This window comes from Hippocampus guttulatus, chromosome 8 (genome assembly GCF_054856545.1).
Source record: "Hippocampus guttulatus isolate MCC_2025c chromosome 8, RoL_Hgut_1.0, whole genome shotgun sequence".
Taxonomy (NCBI): Eukaryota; Metazoa; Chordata; class Actinopteri; order Syngnathiformes; family Syngnathidae; genus Hippocampus; species Hippocampus guttulatus.
In genome coordinates, this window is record NC_141268.1 from 4,548,392 (window position 1) to 4,575,891 (window position 27,500).

General features: G+C 41.1%; 1 protein-coding gene across 1 annotated transcript in view; it reads left to right on the forward strand.

Annotated features, from left to right (window-relative positions):
• LOC147200894 (dihydropyridine-sensitive L-type skeletal muscle calcium channel subunit alpha-1-like) overlaps positions 1-27,500 on the forward strand; it is a 68,013-nt gene that overhangs the window by 28,024 nt on the left and 12,489 nt on the right. The window contains exons 11-33 of the mRNA XM_086117655.1: positions 211-436; positions 1,204-1,411; positions 2,500-2,620; positions 2,700-2,814; positions 3,141-3,243; positions 3,347-3,416; positions 3,505-3,637; positions 11,779-11,908; positions 12,017-12,076; positions 12,193-12,299; positions 14,188-14,275; positions 14,367-14,474; positions 14,592-14,644; positions 17,077-17,223; positions 18,303-18,504; positions 18,875-19,033; positions 21,390-21,500; positions 23,199-23,282; positions 23,971-24,018; positions 24,270-24,296; positions 24,385-24,510; positions 24,668-24,733; positions 24,839-24,930. Of these exons, the coding sequence (XP_085973781.1) occupies positions 211-436; positions 1,204-1,411; positions 2,500-2,620; positions 2,700-2,814; positions 3,141-3,243; positions 3,347-3,416; positions 3,505-3,637; positions 11,779-11,908; positions 12,017-12,076; positions 12,193-12,299; positions 14,188-14,275; positions 14,367-14,474; positions 14,592-14,644; positions 17,077-17,223; positions 18,303-18,504; positions 18,875-19,033; positions 21,390-21,500; positions 23,199-23,282; positions 23,971-24,018; positions 24,270-24,296; positions 24,385-24,510; positions 24,668-24,733; positions 24,839-24,930 (2,584 nt within the window). The remainder of the gene's footprint in view (positions 1-210; positions 437-1,203; positions 1,412-2,499; positions 2,621-2,699; positions 2,815-3,140; positions 3,244-3,346; positions 3,417-3,504; positions 3,638-11,778; positions 11,909-12,016; positions 12,077-12,192; positions 12,300-14,187; positions 14,276-14,366; positions 14,475-14,591; positions 14,645-17,076; positions 17,224-18,302; positions 18,505-18,874; positions 19,034-21,389; positions 21,501-23,198; positions 23,283-23,970; positions 24,019-24,269; positions 24,297-24,384; positions 24,511-24,667; positions 24,734-24,838; positions 24,931-27,500) is intronic.

Sequence of the window (27,500 nt, forward strand, 5' to 3'; positions counted from 1 at the left end):
TTTATGAGTGTAAAACAATAAGACGGCAATGTGATTCACTTCATAATCTGATGTTTTCATTGTTTATAACAGAATTATTTAAACCTTGAATTAAAAAAAATGTATTATTCGAAATCTAGGTGAATAACTCTTAATCCTTGCCTTGTATTTTTTTCCCCCCTTTGGACACTACTCGATACTGTGGCCTGAAACGACATCCACAATGAACAGACACTGCCAATAATCTACTGCTGTTCATGTTTTCCCTGGAGATGTTTATGAAGATGTACGCTCTTGGCTTGTCTTCGTACTTCATGTCACTCTTCAATCGTTTTGACTGCTTCGTGGTGTCCACTGGCATTATGGAACTCATCCTTGTACAAATGAACATTATGTCGGTCATGGGCATCTCAGTGCTGCGCTGCATACGCCTGCTGCGCTTGCTCAAAGTCACCAGGTAAATTTTGTCCTTTACTTTGCAATAGAGTCTTTTTCATGACTAAAACACATCACAATACAATCATCAGATGTTCAACTTTAGTTGATAGAGTATCTTCATGAGGGTCGCAGGCATGCTGGAGCTTATCCCAGCTGTCTTTGGGCAGTAAGCAGGGTACACCACGAACTGTTTGCCAGCCAATACACATAGACACACAACCATTCACGTTCACAATCACTCTTAGGGACAATTTAGAGTGTTCCATTAACCTGCCATGCATGTGTTTGGAATGTGGGAGGAATTTGACAATAAAGTGACTTGACTTGACTTGAATCTGGAGTACCCAGAGAAAACCCACTCAGGGACAGCGAGAACATGCAAACAGCACAGAGTCGGCGGAATCGAACCCTACACCTTTGCACAGTGAGGCGGACGTGCTAACCAGTCGAAAAATGCAATACGATTACGACGACTTCTTCGTTACATATTTTCCAAGCCTGCTCCTCTTTGCTTTGTATTGGAAGCTGGCTGTTTGTGTGCCTATGACGTCACACCATGCCACCTGCATTCATGATGTTCTCCCTGACCTTGCATGGGTTCTCTTTGGCAGCTCTGATTTACAAAGACTATAAAAAACATTTGTTAGATTAAATGAAATGCAGTATAGAAAATGGAAGTCATTTATCTGAAAATTACTCTCTCTAAACCAAATGCAATTAATGGTCTAGCAAGTGACTGTTTCGACCTGAATAATTGTATTGTTGATCTGTTCTTGTTTGCTTTAGATACTGGACCTCTCTCAGTAATCTGGTGGCTTCCCTCTTGAACTCAGTCCGTTCCATTGCCTGCTTGCTGCTGCTGCTCTTCCTCTTTATTGTTATCTTTTCACTGCTGGGTATGCAGGTGTTTGGAGGAAAGTTCAACTTTTCCAACCAACCGAAACCGCGCAGCACTTTTGATAGCTTCCCTCAAGCCCTGATAACCGTTTTCCAGGTAACAAAGAATACATTACTTTTTTTTGGCTTTTTTGCTTTTTTTAGGCTTTACAAGTGGTTCTGGAGCATTTCTAGGAAACACAAGTACACAAAGGACATCTTATCTATTATATGAAAAGTATTTAACACTGGCGGTGAAAAATAGCCACTGGCTATTAAGCGCACCGATTGACCATATCGTTCAACAACAACAATCAGACGAGCAACTTCAAGACAAGAGTCACTTGTTCGATTTGTTTTAACAAACCAAATGATGAAAAAAAATGTGGGTAATTAACCCAGTGTTTGAAGCAGAAAATTGCCTATTCTTGATCAGATGAGTGTGTTTGATGTACACATTGAATCATTTGGGTAAATAAGTCATTAACAGGGCTCTACACTAACTTTTGCACTGGCAGGGTGCGACAGACGTTTTCAGTGTATGATGTATAGTCATCTAAGTTGGCCTACCGTAGTTTCCGGTTTTCCAGTTGGCATTCCGTAGATTGATTGTGACTCAAGATATATTTGCAAAATATTTTGCGGTAACAGGAATTTAGTTTGCCACAAGCACCGGCTGACTAAACAGGTCTTTTTTTTTTAAATATAAGAAGACCATAAAAAAACGGATGATGAAAATTTCAAACATTCGACAAAGTACTCGTTCAACAAAATCCGAAATGGATTCAGATTATATGGCTTTTATTAACATTAAAAATCAAAATTTAAACATTTAAAAATGCTTAAGAACAATTGATCATGAAAAACTTGAACAATATTTACACCCTACGAATATTTTCATATCATATAACAATATCCAGCACTTTCCAAAAGTCTTAGGGCATCAAAAGATTTGTTCTTCATTATTTAAGCCTTTGGGGAGTGTAAAGTCTTAGACAGATGTGCAGCTGCTTTCAATGTTGCTGAGCTCCAAAATGGGAGTGGTACGGGAGCGGGTGTCATTCTGAATGGGAGCAGGACAAAAATGGGAGTTGTTTTCACCTGAAGCAGGATGGGACAGGATTATTTACTGCAAGTGGGATGGGACGGGATTGAAAATCCACTCCTGCGTCACCCTTTAATTCGCACCCCTAAACTTTCTTTCAGATTCTTACAGGAGAGGATTGGAATACTGTCATGTATGATGGAATAATGGCACATGGAGGACCCAGCATGCCCGGAATTCTCGTCAGCATCTACTTCATCATCCTGTTTGTCTGTGGAAATTGTATCCTTTAAATTTGCCTGCATGCATATTTCCCAGTAATCAAATTTATGTTATATTCTTTGACTACAAAATTATTCAGTCATTCTTTTAAATGTCTTCCTGGCCATTGCAGTTGATAATTTGGCTGAGGCTGAGTCTTTAACTTTGGCACAGAAGGAGAAAGCAGAGGATAAGAAGCAAAAGAAAGCACTCAGGTTAATTTTCCATCATGCGTTCCCATTCACTGCAAAATGTATGACAGAGATGGGCAATTTAAATGCTGGAGGGGGGCACAAATTTTCATCAGTGCAATTGGGGGACCATGTAGGACCACACACTTCCTAATCAGATCCATTAATCCATCTACCCATTAATCGAGTCGCTAATCTTTACAAGGGTCACAGGCATGCTGAAGCCTATCCCAGCAGTAGGCGGGACACATATTTAGTTTATTTATAATACATTTATAGTTTATATGACAATATACTGGATATTTGTCATATAAACAACTCACCAATCATGTTAATTTCCTGATTGATAGGGCCAACTTGCCCAGCAAGACTTCCGAGGAAAAAGCTAATCTTGCAAAGAAGTTAGCTGAGCAGAGAGCCAAGGGTGTTGAGGGCATCCCCACGACTGCTAAGGTAAGCTTAGGTTTTTTTGTTTTGTTTTGTTTTGTTTTTAATTAAATTAAAAAAAAAAAATTAATTTTAAATGAAAGTATTCAATCACATTCTCAACTTTCAGCTCAAAATTGACGAGTTTGAATCAAATGTGAATGAAATTAAAGACCCCTTCCCTCCAGCTGATTTTCCTGGTAAACACATGGCGTCAATATTGCATTTTTCATTATTTCAAAAAAATTTTGAGCAATACATGCTAATTCCTGTCTTCATGGTAATTAGGTGATGATGAAGAAGAGGACCCTGAGATCCCAGACAGCCCGAGACCTCGTCCAATGGCTGATCTTCAGTTAAAGGAAGAAGCGGTACCTATGCCAGAAGCCAGTTCATTTTTCATCTTTGGACCACAAAACAAGTACGTGACTGTTGATTGTTGTTGGAGGTGGGGGGGGGGGGGGGGTTGTGTTTTTTTATTTGTTTTTTTTGTTGTTTTCTTTTCTTTTTTCAGAAATGACAAAAGAAAATTATTATAGTTGTACTTTGACATGCAGAAGACATTCTTTTTCTGCTGCCATGTCTTATTCTACATTGGTGCAGCGGCGGACTCAGAGAAGCAGAAGAATGTGTTACGTGTGAAGGCAAAAACAAGCTCAAGGGAAACAAATTACGGTCATATTTTGTTTCCTGATTTGTGTTAAACACGGAAATGAGCGATGGCTGGTTCCCATTCAGTGGCAACAGCAACACTGTGAGTGAGAGAGAGAGAAAGAAAGAGAGAGAGAGAGGCATAATTATGAGTATCATTTTTTTGGAGTCGTGGCAAACTTTGGGCACTTTGTGATTCGATTACGATTACAATTCGGGGGCTACGATTCGATTACAAAACGATCATTGAGGAATCTTTAATTTCTCTACATTGATGTACTTTTTCACAGCACACTTTTCTTGTCTCCCTGAGTTAAGATTCACTTGCGATCTTTAAAAACACTATTTGTACTAAGAAACGAGATGAATTCATTTCCATTATATTTTAATAAAATGATGGAAATGCACGCAACCTGGAAAGTTATAAAAAAATTGTGCAATGCTGTAAACAATAATCAATGGGAAAAAAAAGCGGTCAAACCAGCATTACACCTGTTCATAACCTGAGATCATAACACATAACATAATGGAGGTATGTGAAAAAAAAATCAAACCACCTATATATTGGAGTTCTTATCACTGAATCGAGATTTGTGAAACAAATAAAAATTAAATTAAGGTTTGTTATATGATTCATGATTTATGCCACTTTTTATTTTCAACTCAACTCAACTCAACTGTATTTATAGAGCACAAAGAAATTGATGCAAGTAAATGAGGAAATAGTCATAATGGTTAGTACATTTTGGCTTCAATATTTAGTATCTAAAATATCAAAAACTATTGTCAAGTGGAGAGTGACCTAAGTGATGCTTTTCATCACAAGATGTGAATAAAAAATGTTGTAAATGCACCGTTAAACTAAATGTTGAATAATCAGTATTACAGTAAAAGGGTTGAGATGCTTCACGTTAAATAATAATCCTTCAGAAGCATTATGACGAAATAGAATCATTTTCTAAAATTCACACTTTTTCAAAGATGCTAAACATTCATATTCAGCATCTTTGGTGGTATACTGTATATAAGTAGACTAACTCAGGCTGTCAGAGATTTTAAAAGCAGGACAAAGTGGACTAAAGCCCGTTACCCACTGTGCGATGAATTTTTGTGAGGGTAGCAGATATTAATTTTTTTGTCAGGGTTCGTTCAAGGTCACCTTCAGTTTTAATGGTCATCGGTAGTTTTTCTTGTCAATTTTGAACAAATTTTCCTTGCGATAAGCAAAAACATTAAAGTTGATGCAGAATGTCGGGCAAACATTTGCGAGTTTGAACAAACCCTGTCGAGAAATCAACATCGGTAACTTTTGCAAACACTTGCAAGCATTTGCCCCTCAGTGGGCTACGGTCTTAAATTCCTAACTCACTGTAGATGATTTGATTAAATGTTGTTCATCACACATGGGCCACCATACCTTCTGTGGCTGAGCCAATGACCAGGGCTTAGTGGAATGTAGATGACTAACAGAAGTGCGTACGCTTTGCCACTATTCGCTCTCTGTTTATTATCCATCCATCCATCCATTCATTTTCTGATCTGCTTTATCCTCACAAGGGTTGCGGGGCATGCTGGAGGCTATCCTTGTATTGGTTGCCAGCCAATCGCAGGGCACACATAGACGAACAACCATTCGTGATCACAATCACACCTAGGGACAATTTAGAATGTTCCATTAACCCGGAGAAAACCCTCACATGGGGAGAGCATGCAAATTCTGCACTGTGAGGCCGACGCGCTAAATAGTCGACTCTGTTTATTATTTATTTAAAAATGAATGCTTTACTCATCAAGAGTGTGATATTTGATTCGCACACTGAAACATACAAGTTTCTACACTCACTTTTGGGAGAAATGGATCTGTGGTTTGGGGGGCTCGATGACAGAGCCAGCCAATGTGTCATTTGCGTCTCGTACGTTGTTGATGAAGGAAGTTCAGGCTGTTAGAAGTCATGCGAACTGCATGACAAACGACCATCCACACTTCGAACATACGTTGCAGAATGGGCTTTAACTGTGCAGAGATATACTCGCTAAATATGGAGGATCCTTCCCCAAGCCTGAGCGGATTGGTGAGGTGGCAAGTGGACTGCTAGAGGCCCTGTCGGCTTGTAGTTGTTGCTTCAGCGGCAAGTGACACTCGTGTGAGACAATGGCTGTGTCCAAATTCACAGGCTGCATCCTTTGAAGGCCATATTTTTCGGCTGCATGACGTCACTTCCAGCACAACTTGACTGCACGTGGTTTCCAAATTGTAGAACAGTTCACAGGTTGGGTCCTTCGGCGCCTTCAAAGGCTCCTCTTCATGTTGCCTCCATGGACCACATAAACCGCGGCGAATTTGGACAGGTTTAATGTGAATTTGGATACCGCGTCCGGTCGAGTCGAGCCAGAAGTGACATCATGCGGCCGAAAATGGGGCCTTCAGTGGAGCAGGCCTGTGAATTTGGGAAAAGCGAATGAGTACACGGCATGTGTGCTCGCGTTGTATCGTTGTCTTTTTTGTCACATATTTCTTTGCTGCTCAGTCAACGACATACATGAGCCAAATGAACATTTTTAATGAATGAAATTTTTTGAACCAAAATCCAAAATGGGATTATTTATTTATTTATTTTCATAATGCGCTGGGTCGGCCCGGTGGTCCAGGGGTTAGTGCGTTGACCTCACAGTGCAGAGGTCATGGGTTCTATCCCGGCTCCTGCCTTCCGGTGTGGAGTTTGCATGTTCTGTTGCGTGGGTTTTCTCCGGGTCCTCCGGTTTCCTCCCACATTCCAAAAACATGCATGGCAGGCTGATTGAACACTCCAAATTGTCCCTAGGTGTGAGTGTGAGCGCGGATGATTGTTCGTCTCTGTGTGCTCTGCGATTGGCTGGCAACTGGTTCAGAGTGTCCCCCGCCTACTGCCCGGAGACAGCTGGGATAGGCTCCAGCACCTGCCTGCCACCCTTGTGAGGATAAAGCGGTTCAGAAAATGGATGGTTGGATGAATAATGCACTGTACACATTTGCTGTGCGCTGACAGGGTGAAAGCTGTGTACAATTTTTCCAGCGTGCATCTTCATGTTATATTTGCCCAAACCAATGTTATAACTCACTCAGACCATATGGTCAGTTGTAACATTTCATTCCTCTCTCTGTTTTTTTTTTCCCATGCCATTATTAGTAGACACTTGAGGCAATTTTGCATTGCAGTTTGAACACCCAAGACCACAGGTGTCAAAGTCAAGGCCCGGGTACAGATATGGCCTGCCACATCATTTTTTGTGGCCCGTGAAAGCAAATCAAGCATGTCAAGTTCCATGATGCTTGCTAAAGTGTGAACCAAAATTTTAAATTGTCATATGTATTCCACAATTACATTCATTATTCTTGACTTCTGATTTTAAAACTAGTGATTAATCAATTTGTTGTGCACTGTGTATGTAAAAATGTTGGGGGGATTAAACATTGATATGGTTTCCCAAAATTCTGAATGGCCCTCCAAGGCAAACAGTAACTACAATGTGGCCCGCGACAAAAATGAATTTGACACCCCTGGCCTAGACCAAGACCTTGGTCAAAAGAGCTCACAGTTAGAGACATAAATGTTTTAAAATGCTGTTGTGAAAGTGCTATTTAAATAAAAATGTATTGTAGTGTAAATGACACATTTATTTGTCCCAGGTCTCCCTATTATGCATATGTAACGCATTAGGATAAAAAGAAATCTGGCTATAGTTCGATTTCACCACATGTTCATTACTTTGTTACCGTAAATGTTTATAACTGATGGCTTCAATATTTGTTATTATGTATTTATTGCGTCAACACTGTCGTGGTGGACACCGTTGCTGCCTCAATCAAAGCAGGCCGATTTGAGATTTCAATGTGCCATCGACAAAAATAGGTATGGGTTCATGAGCCTTTACCGATTCTGTTTTCAACAATAGTACTGAAAGAAAGTCTGTTAAATTAGACTGTCAGAAACACCCATAACAAACACACCCATGCACGCACGCTGGAACTCAGGGTGCTGAGAAAGTAGACCTGACATCAATCAGACCTCAAATGTTAAAATTAAAACTCAATACTCCAGTTAGTGAACAAATAAATAACATTGGTGATAGTTTGACTTGGATAGTTTATGCAAGTAGAAGAAATTATGTTTCTATTCTGTGCAATGTACCGGTACTTCCTGTTCAAATGTCTTCTGCTATTATTGTATTTCTTGTATCCACTCCTGCTGCTGAAACAATGCCCATTGCGGGACAAATAAAGGTTATCTTATAAATATTTATGATTGTAATATACCTTTAACCAGAAAGGCCCCTCGCGAGTGTTACAGCCTGTAGACTCTAGGTTCACCCAGGTCAGGTAACAGTTCTAACACAGTGCTACACAGTCAACAGAAGTTAATGGTGTAACTAAAGGTCAGTATTTTGGACCACAGAATGGGGTAACAGAACGGGAACGTAAATGCACAACACAAATTGCCTCAGGACCAGGCCAAGGGACTGGTGGAAGTATGCCAAACAAAAGAATTCAATAAAACAGCTAAGAAAGAGAACCAGCTAAACTGCCGAACGAAATCCCCCCCGCCCCCCTGCTCCCCACCTCCCAAAGCAGCAAGTCACTGACTAAACAACTCTAACCAAAACTCTAACCAAACCAAAACAACTCTAACCAAAAAAAATACAAAAGGTGGCATAACCCCTGGAACCTGGTGTGAATAACAAACTTCTTACTTCATGTATCGAAAGGCGGCCTGGTGGAGGATTGGTTAGCGCCTTGGTCTCACAGTGCAAAGGTGTAGGGTTCAATTCCGGCTCTGGCCTTCCTGTGTGGAGTTTTCATGTTCTCCCTGTTCCTGCGTGGGTTTTATCTGGGTACTCTGGTTTCCTCTTACATCCCAAAAAAATGCATGATGGGGCCGATTGAACACTCGAAATTGTCCCGAGGTGTGATGTGAGCGCGGATGGTTGTTTGTCTGCGTGTGTAACCAGTTCAGGGCGTACCTCACCTACTGCCCGAAGACAGCTGAGATAGGCTCCAGCACGCCACGCAAAAATGGATGGATGGAACTAATAAAGAGAACCATCTTAACTGCCCAAGTAAATCCCCACCAAAGCCCTAGTAGCAGCAAGTGCCTGACTGTTACGCTACGAGGTGGTGGTGGACCCCAAAAAGCAGGCAGGAGGGAGGAGCAGGTTGCACTTGACGAATTGTATTGATAAAAAGACAGAAAACTAAATCCAAAATAAACAAAGTCCTAAAAACAAAAAGAATCCAAAGTATCAAACAAAATCCTGGCTGTTGCTAAAACTAGCAGGAAACAAAACATGATCGAGAACATAACAGCTACAACAAACAAACAATGACCCGACCATGAGTGGTTGGGTGGGAGTCCTTTTATACAACTAATTACATAACGACCAACAGGTGTGCAGCTGCAGGGAGAGCCCTACAGTGCCACCTGTTGGTCCCAAACAGAATCATGACAGTACCCCTCCCTCAAGGGATCGTCGTCCAAAGGCTTGGCTCGCCGGGGAACAGGAACAAAAAGCGACGGCAACCCTTGCCTGGCCGGGGAACGGTAACGAAAATCGACAGCAACCCTTTGGCTGGGCTTGGCCTGATGTGGACGGAGCTCGACGTAATGGGGGAACATGGGACAGCCGTAAGACCAGCGCTGCCTGAAGGGGGAACACGGGACAGCCGCAAGACCAGCGCTGCCTGAAGGGGGAACACGGGAAAGCCGCAAGACCAGCGCTGCCTGAAGGGGGAACACGGGACAGCCGCAAGACCAGCGCTGCCTGAAGGGGGAACACGGGACAGCCGCAAGACCAGCGCTGCCTAAAGGAGGAACATCGGACAGCCGCAAGACCAGCGCTGCCTGAAGGGGAACAGGGTGTCGGCCGCAGACGTGCTCCACCAGGCACATGGTGGAATTGAGACCAGTCCTTTGTCCCTGCAGGGTCCAGTCTGTGGTCGGGTCAACCTGTCATGTTAAGAGGTGGTGGTGGACCCTAAAAAGCAGGCAGGAGGGAGGAGCAGTCCAAAATAAACAAAGTCCTAAAAACAAAAAGAATCCAAACAAAACCCAGGCTGTAGCTAAAACTAACAGTCAACAAAACATGATCGAGAACATGACCACATCATATTTGACAATAAAGTTGTACTTGACTTGACATAACGACCAACAGGTGTGCAGCTACAGGGAGAGCCCTACAGTGCCACCTGCTGGTCCCAAACAGAATCAGGACACTGACTAATTAAAGTACTCTAACCAAAAAAAAGTACAAAAAGGTTACATACCCCTCTAACCTGGTGTGAATAACATTATTTCCTACTTGGGGATTATAAGATAAGAGAAGAAAACCTTTATTTGTCTCACATTGGAGAAATTCTCAACTTTCAGCAGCAACATTTGGAGGGAAGAAAGTAGAAAAACATGAAGTATTTGCATGCACATAATAAATTTTAAAAATGAACTGTCCACAGTACAGGATGCAATGTAAAAGGTAAAATATAAGATATAAGTATATATGCAACTGCATATATGCATATATTTAAAATGGGTGAGTGGGGTTGTGTCCAAGTTTTCAGGTGTGACTATTCAGTAGCCTGACAGCAGTCGGCAGGAACGAGTGGTGGCACCTCTCCTTGCAGCGCGGGTGTATCAGTCTCTGGCTGAAGGAGCTGCCCAGTACTGTCAGGGTGGCCTGGAGGCGGTGGGAGAGTCTGTCCATCGTAGCTGTTAGCTTAGCTAGCTGAACTTTGGAGTGAAGTACAGTGAAACTCCTCTACAACGGATGATGCTCGGTAAGCCAATGGCAGAGCAGCTATGAGTATGTTGCGTTCAGGAAACTAGGAGCTGTGTACACCAGTGTGGTGGTTGCTGTTGCAGTTTCCGAACGAAGCAGTAGCGGTCGCTGTTGGATTAGACTTTGTTGTAGTGAATCTCTTCGCGAGGCTAGAGCAGAGAAAATGATTTCGTATAACGCAACAGGGGTTTTTTTTTCGTCCTATGGGGGGCAGGAGAATGGGAATGGTGTTAATGCATTAAGATTTTTTCATATTAGGGGGTATTTTTGCCCATGTAGGTTTCTTTCTAGAGGAGTTTCACTCTATGTATGGAAGCCTCTGACTTGCCCCAGAAACTGGGCCTTAGAAAATAACAGAACGTAGGAATTTGCATGTGAGGGATGTGTGTGTGTGTGTGTGTGTGTGTGTGTGTGTAAAAAAATAAATAAATAAAAAGTGAGAGTGAGCAGCAACCAATAGGGTGCTTTTATACTGAACTAAATAGGTGATGGCTGGTAATAATTGAACGGCAGAGTTTATGGGGTGACATCCACCAATGACAGTAGCAGGGCAGGAAGCTGAAGACTCAGGGCCTGGAGAAGAGAAGATAAGTGATAGTGCCACGCCGAGTCACCACATGCCGTCCCAGGGAGAGGGAAAAAAAGGAGTGGATTCATCAAGTTGTGAAATGTTGTGGGGTGTTGCCAAGGCATGGAACCAAGCTAAACTTTTGTGGTTCATGTGTAATCCAGTGTTTTTTGTGATCTTTCAACAGACCATCATGGTTGAAAATAAATGCAAATGTTTGTCAACTGTGGGCAAGTCCTTTGAGACCTTTTTGTGATTAAACCTTTCAGGGATAGCGGTTGCTACAGTGGACAGCTTATCAGGTTACAGGGTGCATGAAAAGGTTATGGCCTATCTAAATAAATGTGACTTGAAAAAAAATATTTGCTGTCGCTGCGGCTTTAGGAGGCACTTTGGGACCCAGTTGGAGGTTGCTCAACTGCAACAGCAACAGCAGCGGCACCTACATTGAATATAATTGTTGCAAACATTTACAGTAGTCTGATATTGAGAATTGATCAAATTCTGTTTTGTTTTTTTTCAAAACCCCTTTTTAGGTTCCGGAAACTGTGCCATCGCATCATAAATGCAACCACATTCACCAACATCATCCTGCTTTTCATCCTGCTGTCATCCGTTTCTTTAGCAGCCGAGGATCCGATCGACCCAATGTCCTTCAGAAACCAGGTGGCAAAGAAAATGCTCGTGTAGTCTCGAAAACAATAGAAAGCAAAAGTTTGATCCACACTTACAGTATAGAATGCCATTGCAGTTTTCAATTCGTGTTCAACTCAGGTGTTGGCGTATGCTGATATAGTCTTCACTTCAGTGTTTACGGCAGAGATTGTACTCAAGGTAAAAAAAAATTAAAAAAGAAAAACCTATATTCTTCACATTGGAAAAAAAAAAAAGATTGCTTCCAAAGTGTTAAATCCTACGGCCCAACATTTGTTGTATCCGTTGCTTTTCAGATGACAACGTATGGTGCCTTTCTTCACAAAGGGTCTTTCTGCAGGAACTCTTTTAACATTTTGGATCTACTTGTTGTCAGTGTATCGTTGCTCTCGATGGGAATGGAGTAAGTGGATTCCAAACTCTCTTCACTAACTCAAAGTTCTGGATGGCTTTGTCAGGTTTATGTGACGGAGAGATGATGGGAAAGGTAGAACCTCCTGACTGTGGAGCTACTAACCAATGCTGTATTCATATACAGTACAGCATTTATATCAATGTATTGAGCACATCTCATACACAAGGTAACTCAATGTGCTTCACTTATTACAAATACAACATTGAAAAGCATTTAAAAATAGAGAACTAAAGACGTAAAAACAAAGTACAGAAATAAACACAGCTTGATAAATTACGAAAAGAATGTCTAGTGCAAGAAAAACCTTTATGAAAATGAGCTTGAAAACTTCTTTAAAAGTGCTCAATCATATCCATGAGTGAAAATACCATTTAGTTTTTAACCTTGACATAAGAGCATTCACCCTTGGGGCTGACTTCAACTTCTGTTGGCAGCTTATTCCATTTATGTAAGGTATAAAATGCTTGTCGACCATGCTTGCTTAAAATTCTGGTCTCTGCTATTTGACCCACATCTGCAGACCTTGGTTATAATCCGATCAGGTTTATATTCCATTAGCAGCGTTTCTTTCATGTATTCATAAATTAAACCGTTGTGGAAATTGTAGTAACTCGAAGAGAGCGACAATTTCTCACGTTCGCACCCGAGAGAGTGTGTAGTTTTTTTTATTAGCACACCAAAAAACTTCCCGCGCCACACGAGACCCGCCGAAAGTCAGTTTCCATAGAAACATCAGACTAACATGGCGGTCCTTAAAGGGACTGCAATTATTTCTACCCCGTTACCAAATGATCGTGAATTCTCTGACAAGCATATGAAACATTGAATTCACACGTTTGCAGTTGGTGGTGAATTATGTACATAGAAGTCACTACACCGTTCATTAATTTATAGAACAGTCACATTATTTTAATATCTGTTGTATAGCTGGCTAGGATCCCTTGTAAAGACTGGAACTGGGACTCGAGCCATATCCTCTGATCCCTTTGTGCGGGTCAGAAACTGAGCTACAGTTGTTTTATGCTCATTTTCGGGAGTCCAGGCAAAAGACCACGACAATCGTCAACTAGAGATAAAAGCATGGATGGACTTCCCCTGGTCCACTTGGAACATGCAACACTTCACCGTAATGGCTTGTCTTCGCAATTACAAAATAGTGTTTTGTCAAATTGCAATTACCGGTATATTATATTGCAAGTGCAATTTATCATTCAGCCGTACTTCCGATTGTCAAAAATAAATTCATTCCGTTAAGTAGGACCTGAAGCATTTTTGGACTGTTTGATTTAGTCCTACCCAAGTTTCCAACTTGTTCAACCGTATATTATGATCCACCATGTCAAAATTTAAATTGTAAATTCAAGAAAAATAAACAGAAAATGTGAAAGAGTGATGAACAAATTGATGAGGACACCTTGCCTAAAAACAAATTTAGACCGTCTAGCGCTAGCCACTTGTAGTATTTTAATACAGACCACAAGTACTGTACTTTGACATGAGGAATTCAGAAATGACGATTTTCACATTGAATTAACATTTTACACCCAAATTTGATGTGTTTCAGTGGGCTTCTCTGAGATGTCCGAAATCAACCATGCATAGCATTCAACCAATAAATCTGATTACTCTGTTTGGGAATACAAGTGATCAGCTATGTTTTGAGATCTTAATGTTTTGGGGGATTTTTTTGTAAATTTGAAAATTCATGGATAACAATATTTTCCAATTGAATATATTATGATTAAAATATTAACTATTGAAATATATACACTTTTAATTGTCTCATACACGTTAGTTTATTAACACTTACAGAAACAACAGGTAATTTCGTAATCACCCTTATTCATAAATCAGGCCATTTGATTTTTCAACCTAGATCCAGTGCCATCTCAGTGGTTAAGATTCTCAGGGTGCTGAGAGTACTTCGACCGCTAAGGGCCATCAATCGAGCAAAGGGCCTCAAGGTATATAACATGTACTGTGTATGATTAGACGGCAAGATCAGGGTTCTGGGTTCATGCGGTTTGATGTATTGAGATGTAATTTGATTTCTAGCACGTGGTCCAGTGTGTGTTTGTTGCTGTCAAGACCATTGGAAACATTGTGCTGGTTACCATGCTACTTGACTTCATGTTTGCCTGTATTGGGGTTCAGCTTTTCAAGGTAAGTATATTACAATTCCTATTAGCAAACCTTTACTGTAGTTTAACTTGATATGCTGTATGTCAAAACCATAGAAAGTGATCATCAGCTAAAAATCCTTTTTAAACTATTTACCAGGGGAAGTTCTATTCCTGCACAGACCCAGACAAAATGACTGAGGAAGAATGCAGGTATGCACATTGATGTTTGAAATAAATGAGCAATTACGTAAACGTGGTGAAATGGGATTTGCTTGTGTTGTTGATGGATAGTTGACAATCCACGGCTCCAGACTACACCTGAATCTTCGCAATTTACACCTTAAGTAAATAGTACAAGTATTTTTTTTTAATCAACTCATGCAATTATTTTCTTTTGTAATTAAATATTTTTCGTTGCTGACACACAACTCCTCCACACTTCGGTAACAAGACTTTTATCACCGAAATGGTGGCGGCATAAACAGTATGTTGTGATGACGTAGGAAAATAATGTGACTGTCAAATGCCCAGCAAGACTCAAATGGGCATCAGCAGGGGTTAGCCTCAGGGTCACTTGATCCCCAGTCAGTTCATACCGTCACCCGAGGAAGGGAAAAAGGGTAGCAATGCGAAGTGATGCTTCTGTCACGTTGTGTGGTGGTGGTGGACCCCAAAAAGCAGGGAGGAGCAGGTTGTACTTGAGGAAAAAAAAAACACAGAAAAAAACTAAATCCGAACCAAAGTCCTGAAAACAAAAATAATCCAAAGTAGCAAACCAAAACCATGACTGAAGCTAAAACATAACAGTGACCGAAACAAACATGACAGCAGCAAACAAACAATGACCTGACAATAAGTGGTCAGGCTGAGAGTCCTTTTAAAGCAATAATTACAGAACGACCAACAGGTGTGCATCTGCAGGGAGAGCCCTAAAGTGCCACCTGTTGGTCCCAAACAGAATCATGACAGTACCCCTCCCTCAAGAGACGGATCCCTGACATCCCAAAGTCATCCAAAGGCTTGCCTCGCCGAGGAACAGGAATGAAAAGAGACGGCAAACCTTTGGCTGGGCCTGTCGTGGACGGAGCTCGACGTATCGGGAGACATGGGACAGCCGGACATGAACGGGGGCTCGGCCTGACGTGACGTGGGCGTTGCACGGCTTGTCGTGGACATGAATGTGACTCAGTTCGAACAGACACGTGACGAGGCTTGGCCTACCGTAGATGTGGCTTGACAATACGAAGACAAGGGACAGACACATGACCAGCGCTGCCTGAAGGAGGAACATGAGACAGCCGCAAGACCAGCGCTGCCTGAAGGGGGAACATGGGACAGCCGCAAGACCAGCACTGCCTGAAGGGGAACAGGGTGTCGGCCACAGACGTGCTCCGCCAGGCACATGGTGGAATTGGGACCAGTCCTTTGTCCCTGCGGGGTCCAGGTGGTCGGGTCATTTTGTCACGTACGTGGTAGTGGTGGACCCCAGAAAGCAGGCAGGAGGGAGGAGCAGGGTGAACTTGACAAATTGTATTAAAATACTAAGGAAACGGAATCCAGAACACACAAAGTCTGGAAAACAAAAAGAATCCAAAGTAGCAAACCAAAACCATGACTGAAGCAACAACTACCAATAACCGAAACATGACCGGAACAAACATGACCCGACAATGAGTGGTTGGGCTGGGAGTCCTTTTAAAGCAATAATTACAGAACGACCAACAGGTGTGCAGCTGCAGGGAGAGCCCTACAGTGCCACCTGTTGGTCCCAAACAGAATCATGACAGCTTCACCGCCAAATTTTACATCTATTAATACACAGACAGCATTGCCTGCTAAAGATTACTTTATTCATCTTTGATGTTTAGGGCAACACCACCAACATCGAGACACTTGACAATATTGTGTCATTACATACATAAACACTTCAAGTGGAAGAGGGATTTGGGCTTTTCCCGCAATTCATTGCCGGAAGCAATTTTGGTGGACATGCCACACACACAGACAAAGCCATGAGTCAGTCCTTGTATGGGTGTTGTTGCTGGCTGTGATAGTCGGGCGGAAAAGGCATAAAATATATATTTTTTAATCTCATATAATTAAAATAAACCAGGGATTTGACGCCCACTCAGAAGAAAAACGAATAGGGATTTTGGCTGTCCACGCCTTCTCACCGAGAGCTAAGTGAGAAACATCGCCATACATTAGTATTCTGGATCATGCTGTATATCTTGGAGTTTATGTTGTGTTGAAACTAGCACAATAAAATGTGAATTTAAAACATTGTAATATGCAGTTTCTGCAAGTATTATCAGTAAAACAGTGAAAATGGAGCAGAATGTGAATATTAACTTTGCAAATCTATTTATCGTGTGTGCCCCTAAGTTTTCTTCCAGCACTTCCATAATTTATGAGTTTGGGGCTCCTGTGGTCCTCGTAAAAACTGTTAGTCTGGAGCCCTGTGATAGCACTGAAAATAAAACACAAGTATAGCACGTAGGATGCCTTGGCATCCCAGCTCTAGTATGAAAGGTTGTCATCGTCTAAAAAGTTTGTTCACAGTCGAATATCAGTTTTTATAAAATTCCTGCTGCTTGATGATTTGATTGAACTGTCTCTTTCCCTTTAACTTTGTTACTCAGAGGTTGGTATATAAAGTATCAGGAAGGAGCACTTCATGAGATGGAGGCCCGTCAGAGGGAATGGACCAACTCAGAACTAAATTTTGATAACATCTTCAATGGCATGCTGGTGCTCTTCACCATTTCGACATTTGAAGGATGGCCAAAGTGAGTCATGAGCATGACTTTCTAATAAGGGTTTCTAATAGATTGAAATCAAAATTGTAATTCTCAGAAATTGCATGGGAATGCTTGGAGGTGCAATTACGGGACTACAGTTTCACAGAAACAAATCATTTGAGGAATTAATTTATGACAGCGGAATTTTTCAATCCCCAGATGGCTCATTTATGCTCTACCCAGGATATGCATCCAAATGGAGGAGCTGCTGAGGGCAAAACTGAGGCCAAACTGAGGCACATATTTACATTACATCATAAAATGTTACAAAAAGTAAATACACAGGTCCTTTACGTACTTTTTGCCATGTACTGGACACCGATTATTTGTTTTGCTTGTCACTGCGCGTCATAGTTGTTGTTGTTTGTCTATGTGTGCCCTGCAATTGGCTGGCAACCGATTCACGGCGTACCCTGCCTGCTGCCCGAAGGCAGCTGGGATAGGCTGCAGCGCGCGTGTGACCCCTGTGAGGATAAGCGCAATAGAAAATGGATGGACGGATGGATAATAATAATTATAATATTAATGTTTTCAAAGAATTTATTTCAGCACCAATTCAGAGAATCCGATGCATGCCGTGGTCTTTGCCATCTTTATGAATGAAATACGATGACGTCCACCACACGTCCTCAGAATCTGTCTGGCTGCACCTCAGTCAAATTCACCAAAATCGTCAATTGTTAAACATGGTTCCACCAGTTGTAAAGTTTAGTCTACTTTCAGCCATTGTCAGGTGCACGTCAAAGGAAAAGCCTTAGGTCCGCCGGACTGCCCAGCCTAGCCTTGAGTGAACCAAATTCCCTTAATACAAGTGCATCGAGGCTTGCATGAGCACGAAAAAAAGGATATGTTCGTGTTTGCACTCGAGTGCACCTGTGCTGTTTATGAGTATAAGGCCTTGTATGAGTACATTTCTGTCAGTATTACCAAAATGCACATGGTTAGGAGTTTCTCACCACTGAAATAAACCAACCTATTTTTCTCTCTTTGAATGTGTGTGTGTGTGTGTGGGGGGGGCTCTGTCTGTCTGTCTGTCTGCACTTTTGGTTTGTTTTTGTTTCATTCAGGATCCTTTACAAAGCCATTGATTCAAATGTAGAGGATCAAGGGCCAGTGTACAACAACAGAGTTGCCATCTCAATTTTCTTTATCATCTACCTCATCCTGATTGCCTTTTTCATGATGAATATATTCGTGGGATTCGTCATCGTTACCTTCCAGGAACAAGGAGAGCAAGAGTATAAAAACTGTGAGCTCGACAAAAACCAGGTACGGTATGTTTAGCACACTTAAGTGTCACTAAACTAAATTTGTACTTCCAAATTGTTGTTTGATCTTAAAATCTGCACATTTCATAGCACAGACATTCCATTAAATGACACAGAATTTTTTTACGTGATGTTGTTTTAACATTTTATACATCCGCTTCATTTAGACATGCCCAATTTGTTGTGGCTTAACTAGCTCAGTCTTTATTTTCATCACCCATTATAAAACAAACTGTACACAGTACGAGAATGGCACTGCAACCTCCCCCAAGGCTTAAACATAACGCCAGCGAGTGAACTTGTTAATTACAGTATGTGTATGTGGACTATGCACACCTTGTATTTGCTCTCACCTTCTTGAAATTTTCCAGCGCCAATGTGTGCAGTATGCTCTCAAGGCCCGGCCACTACGGTGTTATATTCCCAAGAACCCTTTCCAATATCAAGTGTGGTACATCGTCACCTCCTGCTACTTTGAATACCTGATGTTCCTTCTTATCATGCTCAACACCATGTGCCTGGGAATGCAGGTATGTACACAACACACACCATCCATTTATGAACACAAAGTCAAGTCAAGTAGAACTTTATTGTCAAATGTGCTGTATGTACAACATACAGCACATTTTGTATGTGCAACATACAGTACAGATGAAATTGCTTCCCTCTCAAGACAACATAAAACAAGAGGAGCCGCTGCGGGTGTCAATCAATAGAAAAGTTAACATAAAATGACAAAATAATGCAAGCCAACACAGTAGACAGACAACGGTGCAAACTTAAGGACTTTCCTGCATACACTTTGTTGTCTGAAGCAGTTATAGATGAAAGAGGAGCGAATCAAAGTGTCCTTTTCACCAGTGGATCAAAGCCGTCAATGCTGCAATGTGCACACGTCTGCTACAAGCAAAGCTTGAAAGCAACAAGAAGCTGTAGCATCCATTAATGAAAAAGAGAGATTGGCTCTCATCTTCTGTCCCATGTAAGTCCGCTTCAATTCCAAGCCGCGACTCCCAGTTCCACATACGCATCGGCGCTCTGCGCTGACGCTCCTTTCTTCTCATCGTCGGCTCCTCAAGCCATGCATCCATCCAGCCGCAGACTGTCCATCAGCACCGATCTTTCCGCTGAACAAAATGGGGCTGTGAAAATGCTGCCTATTTCAGCCGCAAGACACAAGCGCGGGGCTGTCCAGCAACGACAGTCAAATGGCGCCGACATTCCTCCCAATCAAAATCAGTGCTGGTACACATGTGCCGCCGAGAAGGCGCAACCACCAAGCACAGATTCTTCTTCTTTGACGAATGTCGTGGCCAAAAATGCATAACAACGACACCATGTGACAAAACAAAAGACAAAAACAACAAAAAAACACAAGGCTCTTGAAGAGCACTTGCTGCCTACTTGGGTGGCATCTTGGAAAAAAAGCCAAACAACAAAACAAACCATTTTTGAAACCGAGAGCTACTTTTTGGGATTATTAATATTTAATGATATTCATTTGTGTGAAAACATGTGGATGATTTCTCACAATAATTAGGAAAGAGACAAATATCAAAAGGCAAAAATGTACATATATTTCTTTAGAAAGAATCACCATGACACCATTCCGAGACAATCACAATGCCCGTCACCGGTGAGTAATTTTAAAAAACAGGACCATGGGCTACCAATGTATTCCTTGGGGGCTACTTGGTGCCCATGGGCATCACGTTGGTGACCCCTGGTATCGACCTTTTGCCTAATTCCATTCCAGGCATCTGAAAACAAGTATAATTCAGACTCAATCAAGTCCATCCATCCAGGTTTTATAACCCTTGTCCGCATTAGTTGTTGCGGGTTGAGCTAGAGCCTATCCCAACTGACTTTAGGCAAGAATTGGGGTCCACACTAGACTGCCGCATCCACTCAAACAACCCCATGACACGAAGGACTATTTAGAGTCCTCAGTTGAGCTAACATATTGATTATATTTGTGGACGTATCAAGACACTGGAGTGTCCAGGAAGAACTCGACCTACAAGAATATACTAATTCCAAAAGGAAAGTTCAGAACTAAGATTCAGACACCGAACATCAGATCTGCATGGCAAAAGTACTGACCACGAGGTCAGGTCACTTACTGAAATTGACATGAGTAAAGAAATTACAAGTGCAAGTGTCATTTACATTGCTCAGATTTCATCACACTTACTCCATATGGTAGATCATGGGACAAATACCTTGGATGAACAGTTGAATTTTTCACAATTATGACTTGGAGACCATCAGGACGGACTTTGTTTTTCACTGATATGACTGCAGGCAGGGGAAATTCAGCTCCCACTCAGCAATGATGTGAAAGTGCATATACTGTATTGTTGTCTATGACTGTGTCCTGTGATTGACTACGTAATCAGTCGAGGCATACAGTACTCTTCCTTTCTGTAATAAGTTCCACCTCCCCACGACGCTGATCAAGATAAGCGCTATAGAAAATGGATGAATAAAAGGCCTGGTGTCAAATTTCCATGTCGTCGTTTTGTATGTTTGCTATGGTGAGCCCCTGCATAACCGCGGTTTGGCATTCGTGAATTCGCCTATTAATAAAATTTGTTTTTATTTTTTAGAAGATAACGTTGGCATCATCTGGTGGCATCTTAGTGACAGGGAAGTGAGTTGAGGACTTTCCTTTACATATAAATAGTGCTTTGCTACCATCTTTTGGAATCTATAGAGAAATTCAAACCCGATGGGGAAGGGGCTCATCAGACACTTGAGGCTTACCTTGGTCACTTTCCCTCGCCAATATCTTGGGTTCACCGCAATGTATGAGACCAAATCATTGTAATTTTCCCTCCGGCTTACCTCTTCATGACTGTTCTATGCTTGTACTTTGACCCACAGCACTGTGACCAGTCAGAACATGTGAAACACCTATCTGGCATGCTGAACGTAATTTTTACTGTGCTGTTCACTGTGGAGATGATTCTGAAACTGATGGCCTTCAAAGCTAAGGTTGGTAAAAGTGCACATCACATAAGGGATGTCTGTTATGCTGGAATTTCTCTTTCAGAATAATACCTTCTATTATACATCACTTCATAAGTTAGAAATAAAAAAAAATACATGTTAAATAGTCCACATGCTCCACATGACAAGTTTTTAGTCTATGAATAATCAGAGATACCATTCAACAAATATGATTGATACAGTGGTGCCTTGAGAGACGGACTCATATTTTTCGAGAAAACAAGCCATCACTTGACTCTTTATTATTATTATTATTTTTTGCTTTGACTTGCGAGCACAGACAATACGAGCATTGTATGTATGGTGGCAGTGATTCAACACACTTCACAATAAACAGCATATGTAGATACAATTAGTGAGCACTTATTTTAAAAAAAAGAGGCGTGAAGCTGTTCATTGCCATTCATAGTTGAAGTTTGAACTGTCAAAATAAACAAAACAAAGACAATTAAACCTACTGCATTAAAAAGCTTCATTAAATTGAATTGAATACAACTTATTGTCAAATGTGCTGTACGTATGTGTAACATACAGCACAGATGAAATTTCATGCTAACACTAAATAGCATGTTGTTAACCGTTTCAGCATCTGATTGAACTAAAAATGGTGCTGCAACACATGTAGACACACGTTATGACACTATTCAGAGTCATATATTCTTTATTATACTGATTAGTGCCGTACTGATGAGTCGAGCAAAGAGCATGCAAGGTTCTGCTACAAGCTTTCACGCCTGGCCTAGTCTCGGCCACTGGTTTCGCAACGATTCAAAATATGACCTTGACCTTGAAGCTACATGATGTGGTGGCAAGTTATAGCCGATCAAAATGCACGCGTCACCAAGCACTAGAAAATGCCATTTATATAGTACACATACTGTGCACATATAACAATACTTAAAGGATTTTTATAATTTCATTTGTACCTGTGAATGAAATAGCTTCTGGTATAAATATATGCGTGTGATGTACATACCGCGCTGATTACATTCAAATGAATGAGCACGAGCAATACTGAAGATCCACATTTTGTTCATCTTCTTGCCTACATCTACATCGCCCACGTCACTGAAGCAACCAGTGTCTTCCATGACTGACACTGAATATTTTTTATGGATTAGAAAAAAAATGACCATGCACACAAAACATAAGAAGCCTCGGAACGCAAAACACGCTTGTAGAGTTCACATCGCATGTAGTCCTTGTGTTGAATCGCCAAATGTGAGGCGGTGAGTGGAGATTTTTTTTGCGATTGTTGGTTCCTAATCAGCTTCAGAAGATTTGAGTTGTGTGCAGCTGTGCTTATAGTGCCCCCATCCAACCACGATGGTCATTTAATTGATACAGTGTGACAAAAATTGTTTAATGCTTTTTAACTCTGATTAATTATGGCAAAACTACATATTTTTAATCATGTACAAAACAATATTATTGAGTCCAATTTTCTGCACCAAATGATACATTTTTGGGGGGGAAGGGTGAGGATGCAAGAACGGATTAATATAGTTTCTGTTCATTTTAATGGGAAGAGACAATTTGAGAAAGAAATGTTTTGAGTTATGAGTGCAGTCATGAAACAAATTAATCTTGTATCTTAAGGCAAAACTCAATTGAGCTTTGTAGCTGTACAAATGAATGGCAGCTGCCATTCACTGATCATCCCACATTGTGGTTTTCCAACAGGGTTACTTTGGAGACCCCTGGAATGTTTTTGACTTTGTCATCGTCATTGGAAGTGTAATAGACGTGATTCTGAGTGAAATTGATGTGAGTATTACCCTTTTTTTTTCTGAATGCCATACTTTGCTATTTACCGGTACTTCATTGCACTTTTTTAAAATAGAATTCTATAAAAAAAACTGTATTATATAGGCCCACTGTAATGGTAAATGGGCTTCAATTGTTGAGCTCTTTTCTTCAGGCAAGATAATTAAAGTTTCTTTTTATGTGCCCAGTTTCACCCTGATTAATGCAATAAATTCTAACCGCAGCAAAGTAATAAAAGTAACAGCATTCCAATTAAAAAAATTCAAACACTGTTGATGCAGCACCAGAAGCAAGTGAAGGTTTCGTATTTTGCTGAAGGTGACTGACCCGAGAGAAAAACAAAAACAACCCCCCCCCCCCCCCCCTAGATTTATGTGTTGAAAACAACTGCTCTAATACCTGAGCCAAGCCTCTACCTTTCCCCTTTTGGCAAAGACACACACAACCCAAAACCCAGAATTTCAGAATTTTTCACTCAAATGGAATTGACAATTTAGCCTACAATACATGCATCTGATATTCAATATTATGCCAATGAAATTATCAAGGTTAAAGTGAACTAGATGAAAAATGTTCGCTGGTGCTCTCTTTTGTTATTCATCAGTGAATCGTGTTTTTGTGTTCTGGCACAAAATGAAATTGTATGATTGATAAACTCCAACCTCTTTTCAACCTCCTCTTCACGCAGGCGGCGCTGGTGTCCTCTGGAGGGCTTTACTGTCTGCAAGGCTGCGATGTAACTATATCATTAAATGTATTGTGACTGCACGACTGTCACATTCTCTCACATTCTATCCGAAAACTATATTGAAAACTCTGTATATTTTCCAAAATATGTAACTTCTTCACATAATTAACCACAAACTGTGATGTGATGTCAGCTATACTGAAGACTAAATTATCAAGTACAATCCTGAATGAAGTGTCCATAGTGCCAATGCTGACACAACACCAAATAATAATAATATGAAACTTTTTTTTTTCCAGGAAGCTGATCCTATGCAAGCAATTGCGGTGAGTTGTAATTACATGATAGTGGGAACTGAAAAGTTTTTTTAGCTGTTGTTCTGACTGTTAAATTCTTGTTTTTCCCTCTCTATAGTCTGCGGAGAATATGAGTGTGTCAATCACATTCTTCAGACTGTTTCGTGTTATGCGTCTGGTGAAACTTTTGAATCGATCTGAAGGAATAAGGAATCTGCTATGGACCTTCATAAAATCCCTTCAGGTCAGTTTCATCCTGCTGCTAATGTAAATGGAAAAAAAAGAAAACACACCTCTCAATTTTGAGGCAAATGCACTTTTGTGCCCCGTGCAAATATTATGTTGAATTTAATCCATACAGTCCTTGCTTTGCATTTTTCTTTTGTCCCTTTTTGTTGTAGGCTCTTCCCTATGTGGCCCTGCTCATTCTAATGCTGTTCTTTATATATGCTGTTGTTGGAATGCAGGTATCCAGACATACTTTGCACAGGTTTTGTCTTGATTTACAATATAGATATTAGCATATGTCTCCCAAAACACACTCTTTCACTTGGATTGCATTTTCTCTGCAGATATTTGGTAAAATTGCTTTGGTTGATGGGACGTACATCAACAGAAACAACAACTTCCAGACATTTCCACAGTCGGTTTTGCTGTTATTCAGGTTAGTGTTAAAATTCAAAGTAGTAGTATGAAAACAATTTAGATTGGAATGTTGAACAAGATCCCAAAATACCGTAATATGATGAATTTTTGTTAGGAAAAGAAGCACTGTGACTCAACTGTGTGCTAAAATGTAAAATGCAAATAGGGGCCCGATTTTCGTGCCCAGTACAAGTACAGCACAAAGGGTGGTTGAACTGTGCACATGGGTGGATTTGTCTTTCATATTTGCGCAGTTAGGAATGGGCATTTGTGCTGTTGTGAGCATGAACAAAGCTGAAGCGGTCCCTCTCATTCCCTTTAAATTCAGCGCAGGAGAGGCGCACAGTCTACATGGCTGTAGTCCATGCAGGAGATAGACACGCAAAGGCACCTTAATCAAGAACTGCAAATAGACTTTCAAGGGTGGATGATGCCAGAGTGGCCAGTGCGTCACAGATCATCGCTGTGAAATGGAAAAACCGCCTTTCAACCTGAATGTTCGTGTCCATGTGTGATCACCCCCCCATCCCCCCACCCCTCACCCATACTTGACCAAGGTGATTTAAAAAATATAAAAAATATGCTGATAATAATAATGTGTTCGACTAAATGATTTCTAGTATGATTCAGAGGGTTCGATACACATTGTTGGAGGGTCTTTCTCGCATACCACCATGTTTTATTATTATTATTTTTTTCAGTTGTTCAAAGGTCAACTCATTCTGCAAACTCCATGACCTGTTTTAAATGAAGTTAATCTGAGTAGGTGACCTTTGTGTTGTTACCCGCAAAAACCATCAAAAGAAACATCCCTGTTCAAAGGCCACTGGTGACAAGGTCTGAACAAAGACCGGAAGGATAGTGGATCCCAAAAATGCTGACTCAGATAAATGGCGATCAATATTTATTGAGAGAAAAGTGAAAGAGTGACAAGTATAAACATCGCTGGTGACAACAAGCCAGGGAAAGCCAATGAGAACAAAAAGCACTTGTTACCGGCAAGGTAATGATGGAGACTGACAATCCACAAAACGAAATGACAAGAATCCAAACACACAAACATAAAACTGTAGTCAACAATAGCTTGACAAAAAGACTTACAAAACCAAAAATCTATTGAAACGTATGCGACAATAAGCAAAGCATGGGGTCTAGCACGTGGGCATGAACAGCGAACAAGGTTAATAATCCAGCAAACACCTGGTATCTTAGAAGTCCTTCAATACAATGAAGCTTGATTGCATGATAAGAAACAGGGGCACTGCTGAAAGGTCACGCCCAACACTCCACCTGGTGCTGAAACACAAACAAAAACAAGGCAGAGCAGAACATGACAACTGGACAGCACACATCTGGACAATCGACTTCTGGTCTTAGTTAACTCTGTTGCTTCTGCTGCTCCCAGGCAACTTCTCATTTCCAAAATGTTCTTCAGCTTTGAAATAAATGGAGTGTGAAATCTTGCATGCGACATAGATTATTCACTCGTCCCTTGAGGAATTTGGCGTGCATCGACACATCAGCATGTGTGAGAGGAGTGGACTAAGTGGTCCTTTTTGCTGCTCATCACTTGACCTATTTCCTGGACTACGATACATCATCATAATCGACAACAAAAAGACCCCAGTGCTACCTTTTTGCAAAACAAGGACATCTGTTTCAAGATCTTATGACATACTTTGCATTGGACTTGTTGGGCTCTATTTTGATAGACAGGCGCACACGCGCTTGACGGTAAAAAGTGATGCATTTTCATTCATTATGTGGGGGCAATTCCAGCTTATCATGTTTGGGAATTTGGCAGAGAGTGCTGCGCCTTGCTGGAAGTTCTGTTTTCTACTATACACCCCTGGAAGACCTTAGAATCTGGTGTCAGAAAGTAGACTAAATCTTAGACCAGCAAAAAGCAGGTCTAGGTCTAAATTGTGGCGCAGTTAGTCTCACGTGATTTTGATGGATTTTAACAAAGTGAAGATAGACATATTCTGCGCTCCACTGCTATGTATGTTGGATGTCATCATAGTTCATTCATAAATGTGACAACAGCGTGCATCGATCCCTCTGAATCATGTTCGAAAAGAATTATAATTATTATAATCATCGTATAATTATTATCATCATCTTTATCACATTACTTTAAACACTCCCCGGTCTTTGGTGTCACAGATGAAAACAATTAAGGTGGTCTCCAAGTGCCCACTTTCGAGTGGTGATCTGGGATCATCCACCCATGTAAGACTGCTTGCAGAGCCTTACAAACACACTTTTCATGTTTTTCATGATTCCATTTTCTGCATGGACTTCAACAAGTCAATTTCTGCTTCCGCAATGTCAGTCCCCATGTTAAGAGTCTGGCTGTGATCCTCAACAGGACCTTCTCATTTCAAGCTTGCATGAACAATAGCATACTGCCCGCATACTTCCATTGCTGACACCTGTATAGCAATCACATTCATCCCCACGTTACTCTCTGTTCAGCTGTCATCCATGTTCATGGCCTTGTCACCTCCCAGATCGATTATTGCAATTCCCTTTTTTTGGGTCTCCATTAGCTCCAACTCACCAAGAATTCAGTTGCTTGAGTGGATA